Source organism: Muntiacus reevesi, chromosome 20 (assembly GCF_963930625.1).
Source record: "Muntiacus reevesi chromosome 20, mMunRee1.1, whole genome shotgun sequence".
Lineage (NCBI taxonomy): Eukaryota > Metazoa > Chordata > Mammalia > Artiodactyla > Cervidae > Muntiacus > Muntiacus reevesi.
The window spans coordinates 30,161,805-30,179,972 of NC_089268.1; the positions used below are offsets into that span (position 1 = coordinate 30,161,805).

Consider the following 18,168-nt stretch of genomic DNA (forward strand, 5'->3'; position numbering starts at 1 on the left):
TTGGAATTATAGTATAAGATCTTCATCTTCTGAAACCTCTTTTTTCTAAAATTCTGCCTGTCTTTTATGATCCACAGGTCTTTAGATATACAAACCCTGTGAGAGAGTGTCCCTGGGGTTTGGGAGGATTTTTGAAAGAATAAACAAGTTACCTTTCTATACCTCTAATATAAGGAAATTCTCCTTGGAGAATTCCCATCTTGAGTTCTATTTTTTTTCATTGGTCCTATTTTCTTTCCTTATTATGTTCCCTTCTCAGTTTCAGAACCACAGACAGTACAGTTTCAAGAGCCTCAGGAATTCTTAAATTACCTTTCATTTCCTGGGACAGAGGGATATACTTTCTTGTCTTGGGGACTTCCCTGGAAAAACTGTATAAATTGCTAGGAAATTGGGCAATGATATTTAAGGTTTGAGGGCCAGTCATATCCCATGGATCCATACAGAAAGATAATTATCTTTTAAATATTCTATTAATTTATTACTGTGTCTATGAAAAACAAACAAAAAAAGGAAGAGGGAGAAGCAGTATTGCTTTTGTTTTTTCTAAATCTGACTCTTCATAGTAATAACATTAAAATACTTTCTTTAATTTTGGGATCTCCAAAGTTCATATTTCTCTCTAGGAGAATGAGGTTGGTCTCTCCAAAGTATCTTCATTTCTTGCTATATCCTTTGTGTTCAGTTGCTCAAGTCACATCTGACCCTTCAGGCCCCATTGGACCCAGCAGTCTCCTCTGTCCCTGGGATTTTCCCAGCAAGAATACTGGAGTGGGTTGTCATGCCCTCCTCCAGGGGTCTTCCCGACCTAGGGCTCAAACCTGCGTTTCCTGCATTGCAGGCAGGTTCGTTACCTGCTGGGCCATTGGCGACGCCCGGCTGTATCTTTGGTGCAAAAGTAACTGCGGTTTTTGCATTGCTGTTTGATATGGTAATGCTTAAAAAAAAATTTTTTTTTTAATCTATCTATATTCTTTTAATATGGGGAAGTTTAATAGCTTTTATTCCAAGGCATAGAAAAGGGAGTTAAGAAAATATACAATTTTTTTTTCAAGTGAGAATATCAACAGTGACCATTGAAAGGATAACCAACATTCACGTCTGAAAGACTGACCTTTGCAGAGTTTTGCAGGGGGGCAGATAAAACATTAAGGGAAGTGAACACCCGTTACAAACAAGGACATCCAGTGTTTGGGGCTCAGGCCTCACATGTCAGCTTCACAGAGCTTTCCTCTCTCAGGAGGGAACCCACATGTTCCCGTGTGTATCAGGCGCTTTGACATAAGGGATGTTCCAAACCCATGGTCGATCTCTGTCCCCGTACAGTTCTGGAGGCAGATCGTACGGCACAGGGAAGGAGGCTGTGGGTTCCTGGCTGCTCCCGGAGAAGAATTTCTGTTTCACTTTGAAACTGTCCAGGCCAAATGCTGACGGCAGGAAGAGGACACTGAGCTCATAGGAGCGGATCATCAGCTGGGTGCCGTTCTTCTCCAGCGCGCCCCAGGCAGCCTTGGACAGGTTGGCGCTTGTAACAAGGAACCAAGCGATCTGACTGAAGTCTGGAGAGGCTCTCATGTACCTCTTAATATGTGGCATGGCATTGCTGCGGCCTGAGGTGTCAGCTGACCACTTGTGAAAATAGGAATGAAGCCAATTCTGTTTCTCCGCCGTCTGGATGCTATAGGGAAGAGAGCCCCCAGCTGGATATCCTTCTAAGCTGGTCCACACATTTTCCACTGAAGGATAGATCAGATGGAGAGGAACAGCACTTCCGAGGGTCCTGCTCTCCCTGCCCAGGGTCACCAAGCTCTCTTTAAACTCAGAACACAACCATTTTGATTCGTTTGCCCCCATGGAGCCAATGATGGAGAACTGGCCTATGACTGGCCAAGACTCTGCTTTAGGTATGGGTGAGGCGTGCTTTTTTAGAAGCTTCCTAAACCTGAAATGTCCCCAATTATCTTTCTGATTTCCTTGAAAGCGTCCCGGGGTTGAGGCAATGAGGTAAACATTTGTTTTTGAGAGGTCGTGCTCCTGGATGGTGTCTATCCACTCCTTGAGAGGGGCGGCGTTATAAGCTGCCAGGTAGCTGATGAGGTCAGCTTTGAAGAGTGTGGCCGATTCTCCGGATCTATGGGTCCCGTGGACGATTCGAGGGTACAAGGGGCTCAACCATATTCCCTGCGTCTTCTGGTGCCAGTCCTCGCGGATGAGGTTGGAGGTGTGTATGACAACCCGGAGGCCTTCCTCATACAGCAGCAGCATCATTTTCGTGTGGTGTGTTCCAAATGCAATATCCAACTTTGCCTGGCAGAGGGTGACATTCCCGTAAGGCTTCGCCTCGGCAATGAGGTGAGACTTTGCTTCCCGTTTGTCGCCATGCACAAGCAGGACTGGCTTCTTCCTGAACTCTGGTGGATACTGTCTTACGAGCCAGTCCACGTCAAAGCAGTAGTTAAACTGAGCTGAAGAAACAAGTGTCCCAAAGAGAGGAGTTAAAATATCCTTGATGTGGAGGGCTCCCGACTCTCGTGAGGTAGAACTGGAAGGGGTTCCCTTCATCCAGCAAGTCCCAGACATCCTGGCCTTCCCCTGACGTTTCCTGCTCATCTTCCTCCTCCGGGAGCCCACGGCTGGTGGGGGGGCTGTGAGGCCCAGCTCCCCGGGCCGCACGGTCCCTGGGAGAAGGGGGGCCTTTCTCCTCTTTGACCCTCGAGGCCTTCGCCTGCTCCTGCTGCAGCTCTCGAGCAGTTCATCCTCACTGCTGGACAGATACCAGCCCAGGTCCTCCTGGGAACCACTCTTCTGTCTTTTGCAAGGTGAAGCTTCTGAAACTGAGTCTGTGGTGCTGAATTTCACGGGCTCCAGCTTCCTCCTGTGGGTGGCTTTCTGAGCCTCGGAGCAGGTGTACTTCGGCTGCCCGGTGGCCCCCTGCCTGGCGTGGGGGAGGAGAGAGGCAGATGGCTTGTCCAGCTGTGGCTTCTCCTCCTCACTTTCATCACACTGGATATCGTCCACTTCCCATAATTGCCCTCCTGGGACGCCATGCTTCTGGGCTCTCCGCTGCCCTCCGGACCCGCCTCCAAGCCCGCTAGCCCGTGAGGACGCGCCGGACTCGGGCTTCCCGCGCACCGGGCCGGGATGAGAGGAGGCGCAGTGCTCCCGCCGCGGCCTCCACAGGTTTAGTGCCCAAAGTCCCCGAGCGCGCGTCCGCCCGGGACCCCGCTCCGTCTCCCGAGCTCCGATATGGTAATGCTTTCTTAAATCAGTGTCCTCAGCTGGTAAAGAATCCTCCTGCAATGCAAGAGACCTGAGTTTGATCCCTGGATTGGGGAGATACCCTGGAGAAGGGAAAGGCTACTCACTCCAGTATTCTGGTATGGAGTATTCCAAATAAATAAACATTTATCATTGGGAATTTTTAGTTATATTCAATTATTTTCCTATAAAAATATATTTATATTCAGAATTTACCTTGATACATTCTTTATGGATTGATTGCTGTGTCTAAAGACATTGATATTTTAAAAAATATTTAAAGCTGAATGCACTTTACTTTTTCATTTTAATGTTTAATGTAGAAAATTTTAAACATTCAGAAAAATACACAGTGGTGTAAAAACTCTCCTGTAGCTATCATCCTGCTTTGACATCAACATTTTGCCAATATTGTGCCAAATATCTAGCATTTCTTTTTTTCTGGAATAATTTAAAGAAAGTGTTAGACTTTGTGTATCTATTATATTATATAAACTATGTAATCATGTATTCCAAATGTAAATATTTATTATATTCTCAAATTTATGAAGACATTTTTATAAAACGTATCCACCATGCCATTATGATACTTCCCACAATTATCAACATAGCACAGAAACACAAAGAAATAGAAGATTCTGAAAAATGAAGCATTTAAAGTGAAAAAAATGCATAGAACCAGTTTCCACTCTCTTATTCATGGTGATGGCACTGGCAGTATTGATGGGGAAAGAACTGAAGATCGTAATTTGTAAGGTGATGCTAATGACAAAAAGATGATACAGACTATAGTAAAGCTGATGGTGAGGATCTTCATTATTAAACCAGTGATAGCCATGGAAATGATGGTCAAAATGGTGGTAATGATGAGAACAGATGACTAAGTTTCAATACTACTAGTGTTATAAGTCAACTTTAAAGAACAGCTCATCCAATCCACTCTTAAGTAAACTATTTTTGGCTAATATACTTAATTATATATATTAAATATATATGATATTCCAATATATATAAAAATATATATAAGAGAAGGAAATGGCAACCAATTCCAGTATTCTTGCCTGGAGAATACCATAGACAGAGGAGCCTGGAGGGCTACAGTCCATGGAGTTGCAACAGTCCCACATGACTTAGTAACTAAACCACCACAACCTGAAATGTGCTTCCCTAGTGGCTCAGACTGCAAAGAATCTGCCTGCAAATGCAGGAAACCCAGATTCGATCCTTGGGTCAGAAAGATTCTCTGGAGAAGGGAATGCAACTCATTCCATTATTCTTGCCTGGAGAATTCCATGGACAAGAGGAGCCTGATGGGCTACAGTCCATGGGGTCACAAAGAGTCGGACACAACTGAGCGACTAACAATTTCACTTTGACATATTACTGATATATTTTGATATAATAATATAGATAATATATAAACCTAGAGCTAGCAGTTTAAGTGGGTTCTAGAAACTAGTTCTAATTTCTATTAAGTGTTCTTTACACTATAGCATATCATACTGTGCAATGGCCTTGGTGTTAATTGACTCACTTTATCAGTGTGGTGGTGAAGAGTGTAATTTTTTTCCCAAATAACTTGTTTCTTGGAATTATTCCTAATGCCATGAACTCTCTATGCCCAGAACCCTTTTCAGGGAACTCTTCATGTCCTTATTTATTAGACAATAAATGAAAGAATTGAGAGTAGGAATTACCAGGGTGTACATGACTACAGCACCCAGCTCCCCAGAGGCATGAGAAGCTGACGGGGACTTCAGGTAGGTGGCAAAGACTGAGCTGGAGGAGAGGATGACCATGGAGAGGTGGGAGCTGCATGTGGCCAGGGCTTTCTTTTTCCCCTCTGCTGATGGGGCCCAAGCTACAACAAGGAAAATATGGGCATAGGAGCTTATGATGCAGAGGAGATGGCTGATTCCTAAGAGTCCTGTCAGAACCATCACCAGCTCCTCATTGAGGTGTGTATCAAAGCAGGAAAGCCTTAAGAGTAGGCTGAAATCACCCAAAAATGGGGAATTTTGAGATTAGTAGAGAATGATAGTTGGGTTAGCATCAAGGTTTGGGTCAAAGACTCAGAATGGGCCACTCCCCATGACCCACCCACCAGCAGCCCACATCTGCAAGGAGTCATCAGGAGTGAATAGGGCAGAGGATGGCAGATGGCAGCATAGCAGTCGATAGCCATGACAGTCAAAAGCAGGTTGTCCATATCAGCAAAAATTGTGAAGAAATATAACTGGGCCAGACACTCAGAGAAGGAGATCGATCCACTGCTGGTCCACAGAGCCTCCAGCATTTTGGGAGCTGTGGTGGTAGTGGAGCAGAGATCAACCAGGGAGAGCTGGCTGAGGAAGAAGTACATGGGGGTGTGGAGGTGGAGGTCAGCTCTGATAGCCAGCAGCAGTAGCGCGTTTCCTGAGAGACCCAGCAAGTAGAGGGCCAGGAGGAGAGCAAAGAGGAGCTGCGGTTTGTCTGGGTCACTGGAGAGCCCTGAGAGGACAAAGTCAGGATTCTTGCTGCAGTTCATTTCAGGTCTTGATGGGCTACAAGAAAACAATCAACAAGAAGAGGATTCACTACAGTTAGCTAGAACCTTGGATCCCTTCTCTTGGGTTTTACTTATACCACCAATGTGAGGAATGGGTAAACAACTAAAATAGCAATGGGGAGGACAAGGGTTGTACCTCACAAAAGATGGTCAAATTAAGGCGATGTCAAGGTAAGAGAATGAAAGAAACAACAGAGACTTCCTGGAGTTATGAAAGCATAAACGAGTTTTCTTAATAAAATTTCGTGTGATTGGTATTTAACTACTTGCTTGTGAATCTGTTTTCTTCTCAAGACCATGAGTCTTTCAAGGTAGAGGTGACATTTCAGCACTTAGCTCAGTGTCTGGCACATAGAAGGGGCTCAATAAATACTCCCACCAACCCTCTCAGTGACTATTCTAGTTCAAGGTTTGTGATTGGCTGGAGAACTGTTATCTCCTAACTATTTTAACATGAATCTTGCCCTATCCAATACATTCTCCATACTGTGGTCAGCGTGATCTTTAAAAAAAAAAAAAGTCTCATCATGCCACTTCTTTATTTAAAAATTGGTCTCTACCCATGGAATTCTGCTCAATAATATGTGCCAGCCTGGATGGGATGAGAGTTTGGGAGAGAATGGACACAAGTGTATGTATGGCTGAGTCTGTTTACTGTCCACCTAAAACTATTACAACATTGTTAATTGGCTATAGTCTGATATAAAATAAAAAGTTTAAAAAAGAAAATGAAGAAAATAAAATATATAAGCAACAAGGATATATTATGTAGCACAAAGAATTACAGCCATTATCCTGTAATAACTTTTAAGGAAGCATAATCTGTAAAAATACTGAATTACTATGCTATACACCTGAAGCCACTATAATTATTAGAGGAATGCAAATCAAAGCTATAATGAGGTATCATCTCACACTGGTCAGAATGGCCATCATTAAAAAGTCTACAAATAACAAATTCTGAGGGATTTGTAGATGGGAACGTAAGCTGGTATAACCACTGTGGAAAACCATATGAAGTTTTCTCAGAAAACTAAGAGTTTCTGTAACATGTTTGATTCAGCATTTCCACTCCTCGGCATATACTCAGACAAAACTATGATTCAAAAAGATATATGCACCCCTATGTTCATAGCAGCAGTGCTATTTACAATACCCAAAACATAGACACAACCTAAAAGTCCATGGACAGATGAATGGATAAAGAAGATGTGTTATATAAACTTATATATATTATCATACTAGGTGAAGTAAGGATGAGATGGTTGGATGGAATCACTGACCCAATGGACATAAGTATGAGTGGACTCTGGGAGATAGTGAAGGACAGGAAAGCCTGGTACGCTGCAGTTTATGGGGTTGCAAACATTCAGGCATGACTGAGTGACTAAACAGCAACAAAAATGAAGTAAATCCGAAAGAGGTAAATACCATATGATATCACTTATATATGAAAAACCCCACCATGTCTGACAAAGCTCATTTGGTTTTGAGCTTCATGTCACCAGCTTCATTTCGCACCACAGTCCATTAACATCTACTCCCAGCAACACTGTCTGCACTGCATTGCCTTGTATGGACCATGTTCCTTCTCATTGCTCTGAGTCAGCTCTTGCTCATCTTTCTAACCTTGGATCTATTGGTAACTTTCTTAGGAAAGCCTTCCATGGCCTCTTTGACAAAGACAACCCTTCCTTTCTAGGCTTTTGGTCAATTGCTGAAGTTGTAATATGGAGGATATAATCACATTTATTTTGTCTAAATATTTAAGTTGTTTAGTTAGTGTTGGTCTCCTTAACAAGGTTTTCCTCTCTTGAGTACTTGGAATGCTAAATACGGTATTTGTCAGAAAATGAATAAATGGTTAACGAAAAGTGAAGGCAGGAGAGGATGATACATTGTCTTTCCCCAAAAGTCCTCTTCCATTTTAAGAAAAACACTTCTGACTAACAAAATGTTGTCCTAGCAACATGGGTGGGAACATTGATCCATCTAATTCCTTCATCCATCAAGTTTAGACCAACGGCTAGAAATTTCATTTCCTATAAAATGTCCTTCATTTCAGACCCTTTCTCACCTTTTAAATTGTTATCCTTTTTGAGCTATCTCTAATCAACTCACTTCCAGTTAGTTTCACGTTTCATCAGCAGCTTAACATGCTTTACTGTTTCTACTCTCTAGTAACTAAAATCCATGCCATTAGCATCGATGCCATCAGCATCTGAAACAAATTTTGAGGAGACATGTGCATACATATAGTTTATTCACATGTCTATACAGCAGAAACTAACACAACATTGTGAAAGTGAAAGTGAAGTCTCTCAGTCATGTCCGACTTTGTGACCCAGTAGACTGTAGCCTACCAGGCTCCTCCTTCCATGGGATTCTCCAAGCAAGAATATTGGAGTGGGTTGCCATTTCCTTCTCCAGGGGATCTTCCCCACACAGGGATCAAAGTGGGTCTCCCGCATTACAGGCAGATGCTTGATCCTCTGAGCCACCAGGGAAGTCCATTGCAAAGCAATTATATTCTAATTAAAACATAACATTGTAAAGCAATTATATTATAATTTTAAAAATATGCATTCAGGAGACCCACCAGGTAGACTCCTTTCCAGTCTCCTTGGCTGATTACTGCTCTTCCTCCTTATTATGCACTTCTGGCCCTCTCCTCTTTGTCTTCTAGTTCTAGGGTTCATATATATAAACATATAACTCTCCAATTATACCTTTAATTTCAACTTATTTTCCTAACTCTAGACTTAACACATTTAACCTCCAACTAGACAGTTCTACACTAGCAATTTAACGATTTAATATATTTTCTTACAGATGGCTAGATTTATGTACTGCATTAGAAACAGATACACAAAACGTTATGCAATCCATCAGGGGCAGAACTTGAACTCTCTATGGTCCACTTGGAAGGCTGATCCCATTACTACATTTGCAAATGGCATCTTCAACTCCAGCCTCTGGCTTCTCTAATCTCTATAAATGGTGACCTTAGAATTATTCATTCTACCCAATGATATTGGTGAGTAGATGGGAAAGAACAAAGAATCCAGGGCCTTGGCATACATTGATGAGACCACGTAAAGATACTGTAGTTCAGATGCTGAGCATTATCAATATTTATCTCTTTTGGGATTGGAAAGATTTTGGCAGCAGAAGAAATCATTTTGGTCTTAGAGACAGTTCCCAAAGTTACTCATTAGAAAAAGACCTGGAGGAATTTTCAGTTGAGAACATTTCCTATAAATAGGGAATGAAGTCAACAATTAAACAGAAGTCTAACCTTGATTTGGACATGGAATTAGAAAGATGACTTAAAACTCACAATTTTGTCTAGTCAGTGCCCTCTCTCCTTTTATAAGAATAGTTTGAAAAGACTAACATACAGCCATAACATGTTATATGTGTCCTTTTGTTTTTATTTTTCTGAGAACTTTTGTCATACAAATATACTGAAATTTAACAAATTGTTTCATACATCTGTTGATAAAGTCATCTCAGTTGAGACTTGAAACATTAAACAGAGTCAGTGCTTCTCTGCTGTATTGTTACCAATTTCTGAATCACTATATCACATTCTGAATAATGCAATTTAATTAAATAAGTGTTTAACCATCTGTGCTATAGTGTGTCACGCAGCAATAGGTGACCGTGTGCTCTTCTATAATTTACAGCCTCCATGTATGTTCAGTCAATCAGTTCAGTTGCTCCATCATGTCCGACTCTTTGCAATCCCATGCACTGCAGCACACCAGGCTTCCCTGTCCATCACCAACACCCAAAGCTTACTCAAACTCATGTCTATCCAGTTGGTGATGCCATCCAACCGTTTCATCCTCTGTCGTCCCCTTCTCCTTCTGCCTTCAATCTTTCCCAGCATCAGGATCTTTTCCAACGAGTCAGTTCTTCACATCAGGTGGCCAAAGTATTGGAGTTTTAGCTTTAGCATCAGTCCTTCCAATGAATATTCAGGACTGATTTCCTTTAGGATTGACAGACTTGATCTCCCTGCAGTCACAGGGACTCTCAAGGGTCTTCTCCAACACGACAGTTCAAAAGCATCAATTCTTCAGCACTCAGCTTTCTTTATAGTCCAACTCTCACATCCATACATGACTACTGGAAAAACCATAGCTTTGACTAGATGGACCTTTGTTGGCAAAGTAATGTCTCTGATTTTTAATATGCTGCCTAGGTTGGTAATAGCTTTTCTTCCAAGAAGCAAGTGTCTTTTAATTTCATGGCTGCAGTCACCATTTGCAGTGATTTTGGAGGCCCTCAAAATAAAATCTTTTACTATTTCCATTGTTTCCCCATCTATTTGCCATGAAGCGATGGGACTGGATGCCATGATCTTTGTTTTCTGAATGTTGAGTTTTAAGCCAAGTTTCTCACTCTCCGCTTTCACTTTCATCAAGAGGCTCTTTAGTTCTTCTTCACTTTCTGCTATAAGGGTGGTGTCGTATAAGCATCTGAGGTTATTGATATTTCTCCCGGAAACCTTGATTCCAGCTTGTGCTTCATCCAGCCCAGCATTTCACATGATGTTCTCTGCATATAAGTTGAATAAGTAAGGTGACAATATCTATGTATGTTGGATTACATAAAAAATTCTGATCAATAGAAATTCTAGTCTGAGATAGTTCAGGATATAAAATACCTTCTCCCCACAGATTCTTTTATAAACAAAACTGGAATTAAGAGACCAAAGAAAGTAAAGTAGGAAGATGAAAGAACTACATGAGCTAGGTTAGAACCAAATTCTTTGCTTTACAAAAGTGGATGTAAACAATTTGAATAATCTGTTCATGAACTCAAAATATCCTTTTATAACTTTTCAGTCTATATCTCTATTATTTATTTAGTAGTCTTACTTATTTATTTATTGGTTGCACTGTTTGACTTGTGGGATCTTAGTTCCCCATCCAGGGGTTGAACCTAGGCCCTTGGCAGTGAAAATGCAGAATGCTAACCACTGGACACCAGGGAATCCTATATCTCTAAATAGTTGGAAATGCTGGTATCCACTATGGTTTCAAATCCAGTGAAACTTCATGGAACATAGAAAGTGAGGAATATATGTCTATTAACTCCAAAAATACTTCAGTAAAGAAAGCTGAGTGCCGAAGAACTGATGCTTTTGAACTGTGGTGTTGGAGAAGACTCTTGAGAGTTCCTTGGAATGCAAGGAGATCCAACCAGCCCATCCTAAAGGAGATCAGTCCTGAATATTCATTGGAAGGAATGATGCTAAAGCTGAAAGTCCGATACTTTGGCCACCTGATGCAAAGAACTGACTCATTGGAAAAGATCCTGATGCTGGGAAAGATTGAAGGCAGGAGAATGGGACGACAGAGGATGAGATGGTTGGATGGCATCACTGAAGCCATGTACTTGAGTTTGAGCAAGCTTCGGTAGTTGGTGATGAACAGGGAAGCCTGGTGTGCTGCAGTCCATGGGGTCACAAAGAGTCAGATACGACTGAGCGACTGAACTGAACTGAATTACTATTTGATAGCTTTCACTTAGTATAAATTTGGTGATAGGTAAGGAAAACAAACTTGATGAATTCTCCATATTCCACTGGCATTATATCATATTATATCACATTACAATCTGTGAAAATAAGTACGGAAATCAAAAACAAAATAAATAATAGAAAGAACTTCGAAGCTCAATTTTCTATGACCAGAAATTGAAGGGAAAATAACGTATCAATGAGCAAGAAAGATATTCCTGAGATTTTTTTTCATGCTACCTCCATTTATAGCAATATTTTATGGTAATCTTTGACAGGTTGTCCATTTGAATTATAAAGCATCTTTGGAGTCAAAGTTCACAATTTATCTCTGTTAATTAGTACTCAAAGCATTATTTGTTTTAATTACTTGCTTGCTTCCTTGTTTGGAGAAAAAGAAATCATGATATACTGCTTAAAAATTTCCCTTAACTTATATATGAGTTAACATTTATTTTTCTAGTTGAGTAACCATAGCCCTACACTCAAATTCTTAAAATAAAACAGCATAATAACTTGATTGTTCACATTGTAATATGTTAATTTATAGGAAACATGCAGATTAACAAGCCTTAGTATTATCCAACTATACAATATATGCATATTTGAGGCAAATTTCTGTATCTGATTTTATTCAAGAACACACAAGAATATGTAAACAAATAGTTTTATCAACTTATATCCCCCACACAAATTCAACATTAAAATTCCAAGGATGCTTCCCTAGTGGGTCAGTGGTAAAGAATCTGCCTGCCAATGCAGGAGACACTGGTCTGATCCCTGATCTAGAAAGATCCCATATTCCATGGAGCAATTAAGCCCACTTGCCACAACAGGAGAAGCCACTGTACTGAGACACCTGAGCACCGTGACTAGAGAGAAGCCCCCACTCACTGAAACCAGAAGAAAGGCTTCATTGCCACAGCAATGAAGACTCAGCACAGCCAAAAAAGAAAAAAAGATCTTGTGGATAATGTCCCATTTGTTCAAGTTCCCCTTACATTACCTAGTCACACACTGTTAACACAACTAGACTGGATTTTCCCTTTTTTTTTTTTTTTTATATAATGCCTTCTGTTTCACAAATAGTAAACAACTAGAAAAGCAGTATAATTTCACATTTCAACTTTCTCGTAGTCTTTTTACTGATGCCTTGGAAGAATTCTCTAGATTTCTTAGGGTCAGAGTCTCCTTCTGATCACCCTCCTCAAAGCCTCCTCTACTTCCTTGTTCCTCAAAGTATAGATCAGTGGATTTAGTGCATGAGTGACCACGCTGTACATAATGGCGATAATCCGTTCCTGGTCCACGGAGCTACCTGAGGCAGGACGAATGTAAATGAAAACAACAGGAGCATAGAGAAGAAGAACTACCATGAAGTGGGAGGCACACGTGGACAGTGCTTTATGAAGCATGCTGCAAGAATAGGTCTTGAAGAAAAGATAGATAATAATATAGAAATAGGAGAGAAGGGTTAGAGAGAATGGGCCCATGGCAATGGTCCCTGTCACAGAATGAAGTAGCCATTCATTGAGGTCAGTGTTCCCACAGGCCAACTCCAGCAATGGCTTAACATCACAGAAGAAGTGATGGATACGGTTAGAACCACAGAAGTTTATGCGAGAGGTCATTACTGAGTGCAGCAGGGCATGGAAAAACCCAATGATCCAGACAGTTATAGCCACCTGGGTACAGACCTGATGATTCATGATAACAGTGTAATGAAGTGGTTTGCAGATAGCTACAAAGCGATCAAAGGCCATCACGGCCAACAACATGGCCTCTGTGCTGCCCAGGAAGTGGAAGAAATGAAGCTGGCTTATGCATCCCAAGAAAGAAATTGTTTTGTGGGTAGATAGGAAGTTCTCCAGCATCTTTGGCAGAGTCACTGTGGAGTAGCAGATATCTAGACATGACAGATTTCCCAGGAAAAAATACATAGGAGAATGGAGTCTTGAATCAGAGATGACAACCATCAGGATGACTCCATTCACAGCTACATTGACAATGTAAATTGCAAGGAAAATCACAAAGAGAACAGGCTTCAGTACTTGGATTTCTGTCACTCCTAGGAGGAGAAATTCACTGACTGATGTTTGATTCAGCATCACTGGAAAGAAAAGACAAAATAAGATATGAAATGATTTCTCTCATGGGAACCAGAGTCCTGCAGCTGAGGATTTCCCATCTAGACAATACTATTTTGAGGGGCGGCACTGTTGTTTTGGGGCTTACCTGGTGGCTCAGTGGTAAAGAAGCATTCTATAAAAGCAAGAGACATGGATTCAACTCCTGGGTCAGGAAGATCCCCTGGAAGAGGAAATGGCAACTCTCTCCAGTATTCTTGCCTGGAAAATTCTGTGAACAGGGGAGTCTAGAGGGCTACAGTCTATGGGGTTGCAAAGAGTTGGACACAACTGAGCACATACACAAAGCTTGGGAAACCCGTGAGTGGAGGAGAAAAAGATTCGATGTGACCTCAAAAAAAATGTGAATTAACTAGGAAACATTTCTAGGGATCCCATGGGACATTCACATTTATAGCTAGAGAATATTTTGAGTAATTATCTAAGCTCTATTATATCTTTACTGAAGGCTGGTACTGAGGAATTCGGAGTAGCTTTCCTTAATAACTATGTGTATTTTGTATATTGTTAAACTTTATCACTCCTGCTTAAGATACACATGATATGCCAAATGTTATTTTTGGTTCTCTACCCTCAAAACAAAATCTTATCAAAAATTCATTTGGGGGGAAAAACCTTTTCCTAACATTTAAAGAAAACAGCAATCAGACTTTCTGTACTAAATAATTTATTTCACTGCATCTTTAGAGTTTACTCATTTATTTTGGTGAATATCTAGAGGTATGGCACTAAAATGTAGGCAGTAGAGAGCCTTCATAATCCATAAATACAATGTCCATCATTAAATAGGAAACCAACTTTAAGTCCTTGGTATGTAAATTTAGCACTAACAAGAAATCAGAGAATTTGGGCAACTTTGAGCCTGTTTCATTCTCCTACCTGATTCAGTGTTCAAATTTATAGTTAAGAAAGTTGACCAGGTTTACACTTCTGAAAAATAAGCAGTAGAAAACTATGAAAAATAAAGAGTAGAAAAATGTTTGAAGTGAGAGCTTGTATTGGGATTATAAACTCTTCATATTCCAAAACTTCTTCTGTCTGAAATTCTTCCTTCTGTTTATGAACCATGGTTCTTTAGATATATAAACTCTGAGAGAGGGTGTCCCCTGGGTTTGAGAGGAGGATTGTAAGAGTAAACAAGATACCTTTCTATACCTGCAATATAAGACAATTCTCCTTGGGGAATTCCTATCTTGAGTTCCATTCTTGCATTTTTCCTCTTTTCTTTGCTGTTTATTTCTTAATTTCAGAACCACAGGCAGTATAATTCTCAGTGGCCTCAAATTTTCTTAAATTATCTTTCATTTCCTGGGACAGAGGTATGGATACAACTTTCTCTTCTTAGGAACTTCCTTGGAAAAACCATAAAATGTAAGGAAATTGGGCATTTAAGGCATGAGGGTCAGTCATATTTCATTTATTACTGTGGCTCTGTGGAAAATAGAGGAATAGGGAAAAGTAGTGGGGCTTTGTTTCTTCTCAATCTGACTTTTCACTGTTGGTATTAACACTAAATTATTTCCTTTAATTTTGGAATTCCCAAGCTCACATGAGAGAGCTCTAGGAGAAGGAGACCTGGTCTCTCATTGTGTATCTTTACTTCTTGCTATACCCTTTAGGTAAAAATATTCTATCTGCCTTATCCAAAGAATATATATATATGTGTGTGTTCTGACATCTATCCAAGTTTTAATGCCAATTGTAAATGCCATGTCCTTTGTTCATCTTTCTATTGCATCTAACTTTTTTTTGCTATGCAGAGGTTCATTGTATATTCATCACACTAATAATTTCTTGTTCTAGTATGTGCTATGAATAAAATACAAGTAAATAGCAATTATTGTGTGCTCATTGTGTAAGTGATGTTTCTGAGTCTATGTATTTGTATTTCCATCCTTCCTTCTATATGTTTAAAGTGATGCCAAAAGTGCTGGAGGACTTCCTGCAGAAGGCATTCATCTTTATGACTGGTTCCTTGACCCAGTTCTTTATCTTTGGCTCTCTAGGGACAACTGGATGCTCCTGATTGGTGGTCAAGGAATATAATCACTACTGAATAATTGTTTAAATTATTTATTCACTACCACTCACTCTCAGACAGTACTTGGGGCTGGTGGGCATAGCCTGGCTCTTTGGCTTCATGATAGATGGATTGGTTGTGTCCCTGATGGCGCAGCAGAGGTTCAGTGGCCCAACCACATTAGCCAATTTTACTGTGACTTCATGCCTTTGTTAAGACTTGCCTGCTCAGATCCTAGAGTGAGTAGTCCAGGTAATAACATTCATTCATTCATTGTGTGGTTATATCACTATTCCTTTTGGACTGACTCTGATATCTTATGCCTGGATTGTAGTGGTTGTATTGGTAGTTCTTGCTGTGGTCAGCAAGAGAAAGTCTCACCCACATGGTCCTCCTACTTAGCTATGATGTACACATGCTGTGAAATTCTCATGGTCTTTTACATTACAGTCTCTGCTGCTCAGTCCCCATTCAAGTTATTACCCTGGTCTATTTGATGGTCCCCACCATCTTCAATCCTCTAATCTACCTTCTTCAGAGCAAGTTGGCTCATTATGCAGTGAGGAGGCAGCTCTCATAAGGAAACTGACTCACTTGACTTAATGAAGAAGGGTGTTGACATTTTCTTTTGGGAGTGCAGATTTCTCCACTGAGAAGTCTTCCAAGAATGTTTGGAAAAGCATATCTTTGTCTATTCTCTTGTTCCTCTCTAATCTTTCTATGGTTCCTCTAAAAGTGAGGCAAGTATGGCAATTTTTAAGTGTTAGATTAAAATTTTTTATTTTAAATTCTATTATTTCTCTATCAAATAGGTCATGAATATTTTATATAGAAAAACAAACACCAATAGTATCACTAAAAGAAACCTAGAAACACTGTTTATTTATAACATTGTTTTATGACATCAGAATTGCATTCTATGTAAATGTATAAATAACAGAAGCTGGATCATTAAGTTTATAAACAGATTTTCTAGTGAAAACTGTTAGGACAATTCTTTTTCAAGATCAACAAATACATACTGGTTTGGTGGGAAAAAACCAAATGAACTTTGTGGCCAATTCAATGTTTTATTCTTTTGGGTTTTATAATATGGCTAAACATGAAGTTCTTAAATATTCTTTTATCATTGGGAATTTTTAGCTGTATTCCATTCTTTCATTGTTGTATTCCATTAGTTATATTCCATTCTTTCACAAGCATTGTTTATTTCCAGAATTTACTTTAATGTATTCTTCATGGTTTGATTGCAATGTCTAAGTATACAGATATTTTAAAAATATTTAAAGCTGAATGCAATTCACTTATTCATTCTAACTTTTTGCTTTATTTTTATCTTTTTACTGTAGGTCTTTGTTGGTTATCTATTTTAAATATAGCAATGTGTACATGTCAATCCCATCTGTCCATTGACTGATGAATGGATAAAGGTGATGTGGAACATATATTCAATGGAATATTATCCAGCCATTCTAAAGAATGAAATAATGCCATTTGCAGCAAAATCGATGGATCTGGGGATTGTCATACTGAGTGAAGTAAGTCAGCAAAGACAGATATATAATATTTCATATAGCCAGAAAAAGGTACAAATGAACTTATTTACAAAACAGAAAGAAACTCATAGACTTAGAGAATGAATTTATGGTTATCAGAGGGGGAAAGTAAGGGGGAGGAATAAATAGGAAGCTCGGGATTGTTATTTTAATTTTTTATTGTAGAAAATGTCAAGCATTCAGAGAAATAGAGTTGGTAGTGTAATAGACCCTTATGTACCTATCATCCAGCTTTGACGTCAATGTTTTGCTAATATTTTGCCTACTATCTACCATTCCTTTTTTTTTTTCCTGGAAAATTTTAAAGAAAATTTTAGGCATTGTGTGTATATTGTACAGGCAGATTCTCTACTACTGTGCCACCTAGGGAGCCCATATATATTGTGCTGTATAAATTATGTAATCTTGTATTCCCAGGGCAAATATTTATTAAGCTTTCAAATTTATGAAGACATTTTTGTCCACCATGCCATGATGATATTTCCCACAATTATCAAGGTAGCACAAAAACACAAATTAATAGAACATTCTGAAAAATAAGGCATTAAAAGGGGAAAAAGTGCATAGGACCAGTTTCTATTCTCTTACTTATGATGATGATACTGGTGTTACTGATGGGGAGAGAATTGAAGATGGTAATTTGTAAGGTGACTCTGATGACAAAAGATGATATTGACTAAAGCTGATAGTGATGATCTTCATTATTAAACTGGCGATAGAAATGGCGATAGTGATCAAAATGTTTTTAATGATGGGAATAGATGATCATGTCTCAATAACATTATCTTTACAAGGTAATTTAAAGAGCAGCTCACCCAAACAACTCTTAAGAATATTATATATATAATATACTTAATTATATATTATAATGTAATGTATATTATACTCCCTTTGACATATCACTGACATAATGTTTTGAGATAATAATATAGATAATAAATAATATATATACCTATAGCTGGAATACATATACAAGCTTGCACCTATAGTGGGACCTAGAAGCTAGTTCTCCAAATTTCTATGTAGTGTTATATCCAATATACTGTATCATACTGTGTGACATGTGAAAGCCTTGGTGTTAACTGACTCACTTTATCAGTGTGGTG

The 18,168-nt window shown here is 39.5% G+C and overlaps 1 protein-coding gene and 2 pseudogenes across 1 annotated transcript; all 3 read right to left on the minus strand.

Annotated features, from left to right (window-relative positions):
* Positions 1–966: 966 nt before the first annotated feature.
* LOC136151207 (tyrosyl-DNA phosphodiesterase 1 pseudogene) lies at positions 967–3,047 on the minus strand (annotated as a pseudogene).
* A 1,809-nt stretch (positions 3,048–4,856) lies between these two features.
* On the minus strand, positions 4,857–5,785 carry LOC136151787 (olfactory receptor 1M1-like; annotated as a pseudogene).
* A 6,735-nt stretch (positions 5,786–12,520) lies between these two features.
* Positions 12,521–13,447, minus strand: LOC136151825 (olfactory receptor 12D1-like). The gene has a single exon (XM_065913249.1). The coding sequence runs from the start codon at positions 13,445–13,447 to the stop codon at positions 12,521–12,523; it is 927 nt and encodes a 308-aa protein (XP_065769321.1).
* Between the last annotated feature and the right edge of the window lie 4,721 nt (positions 13,448–18,168).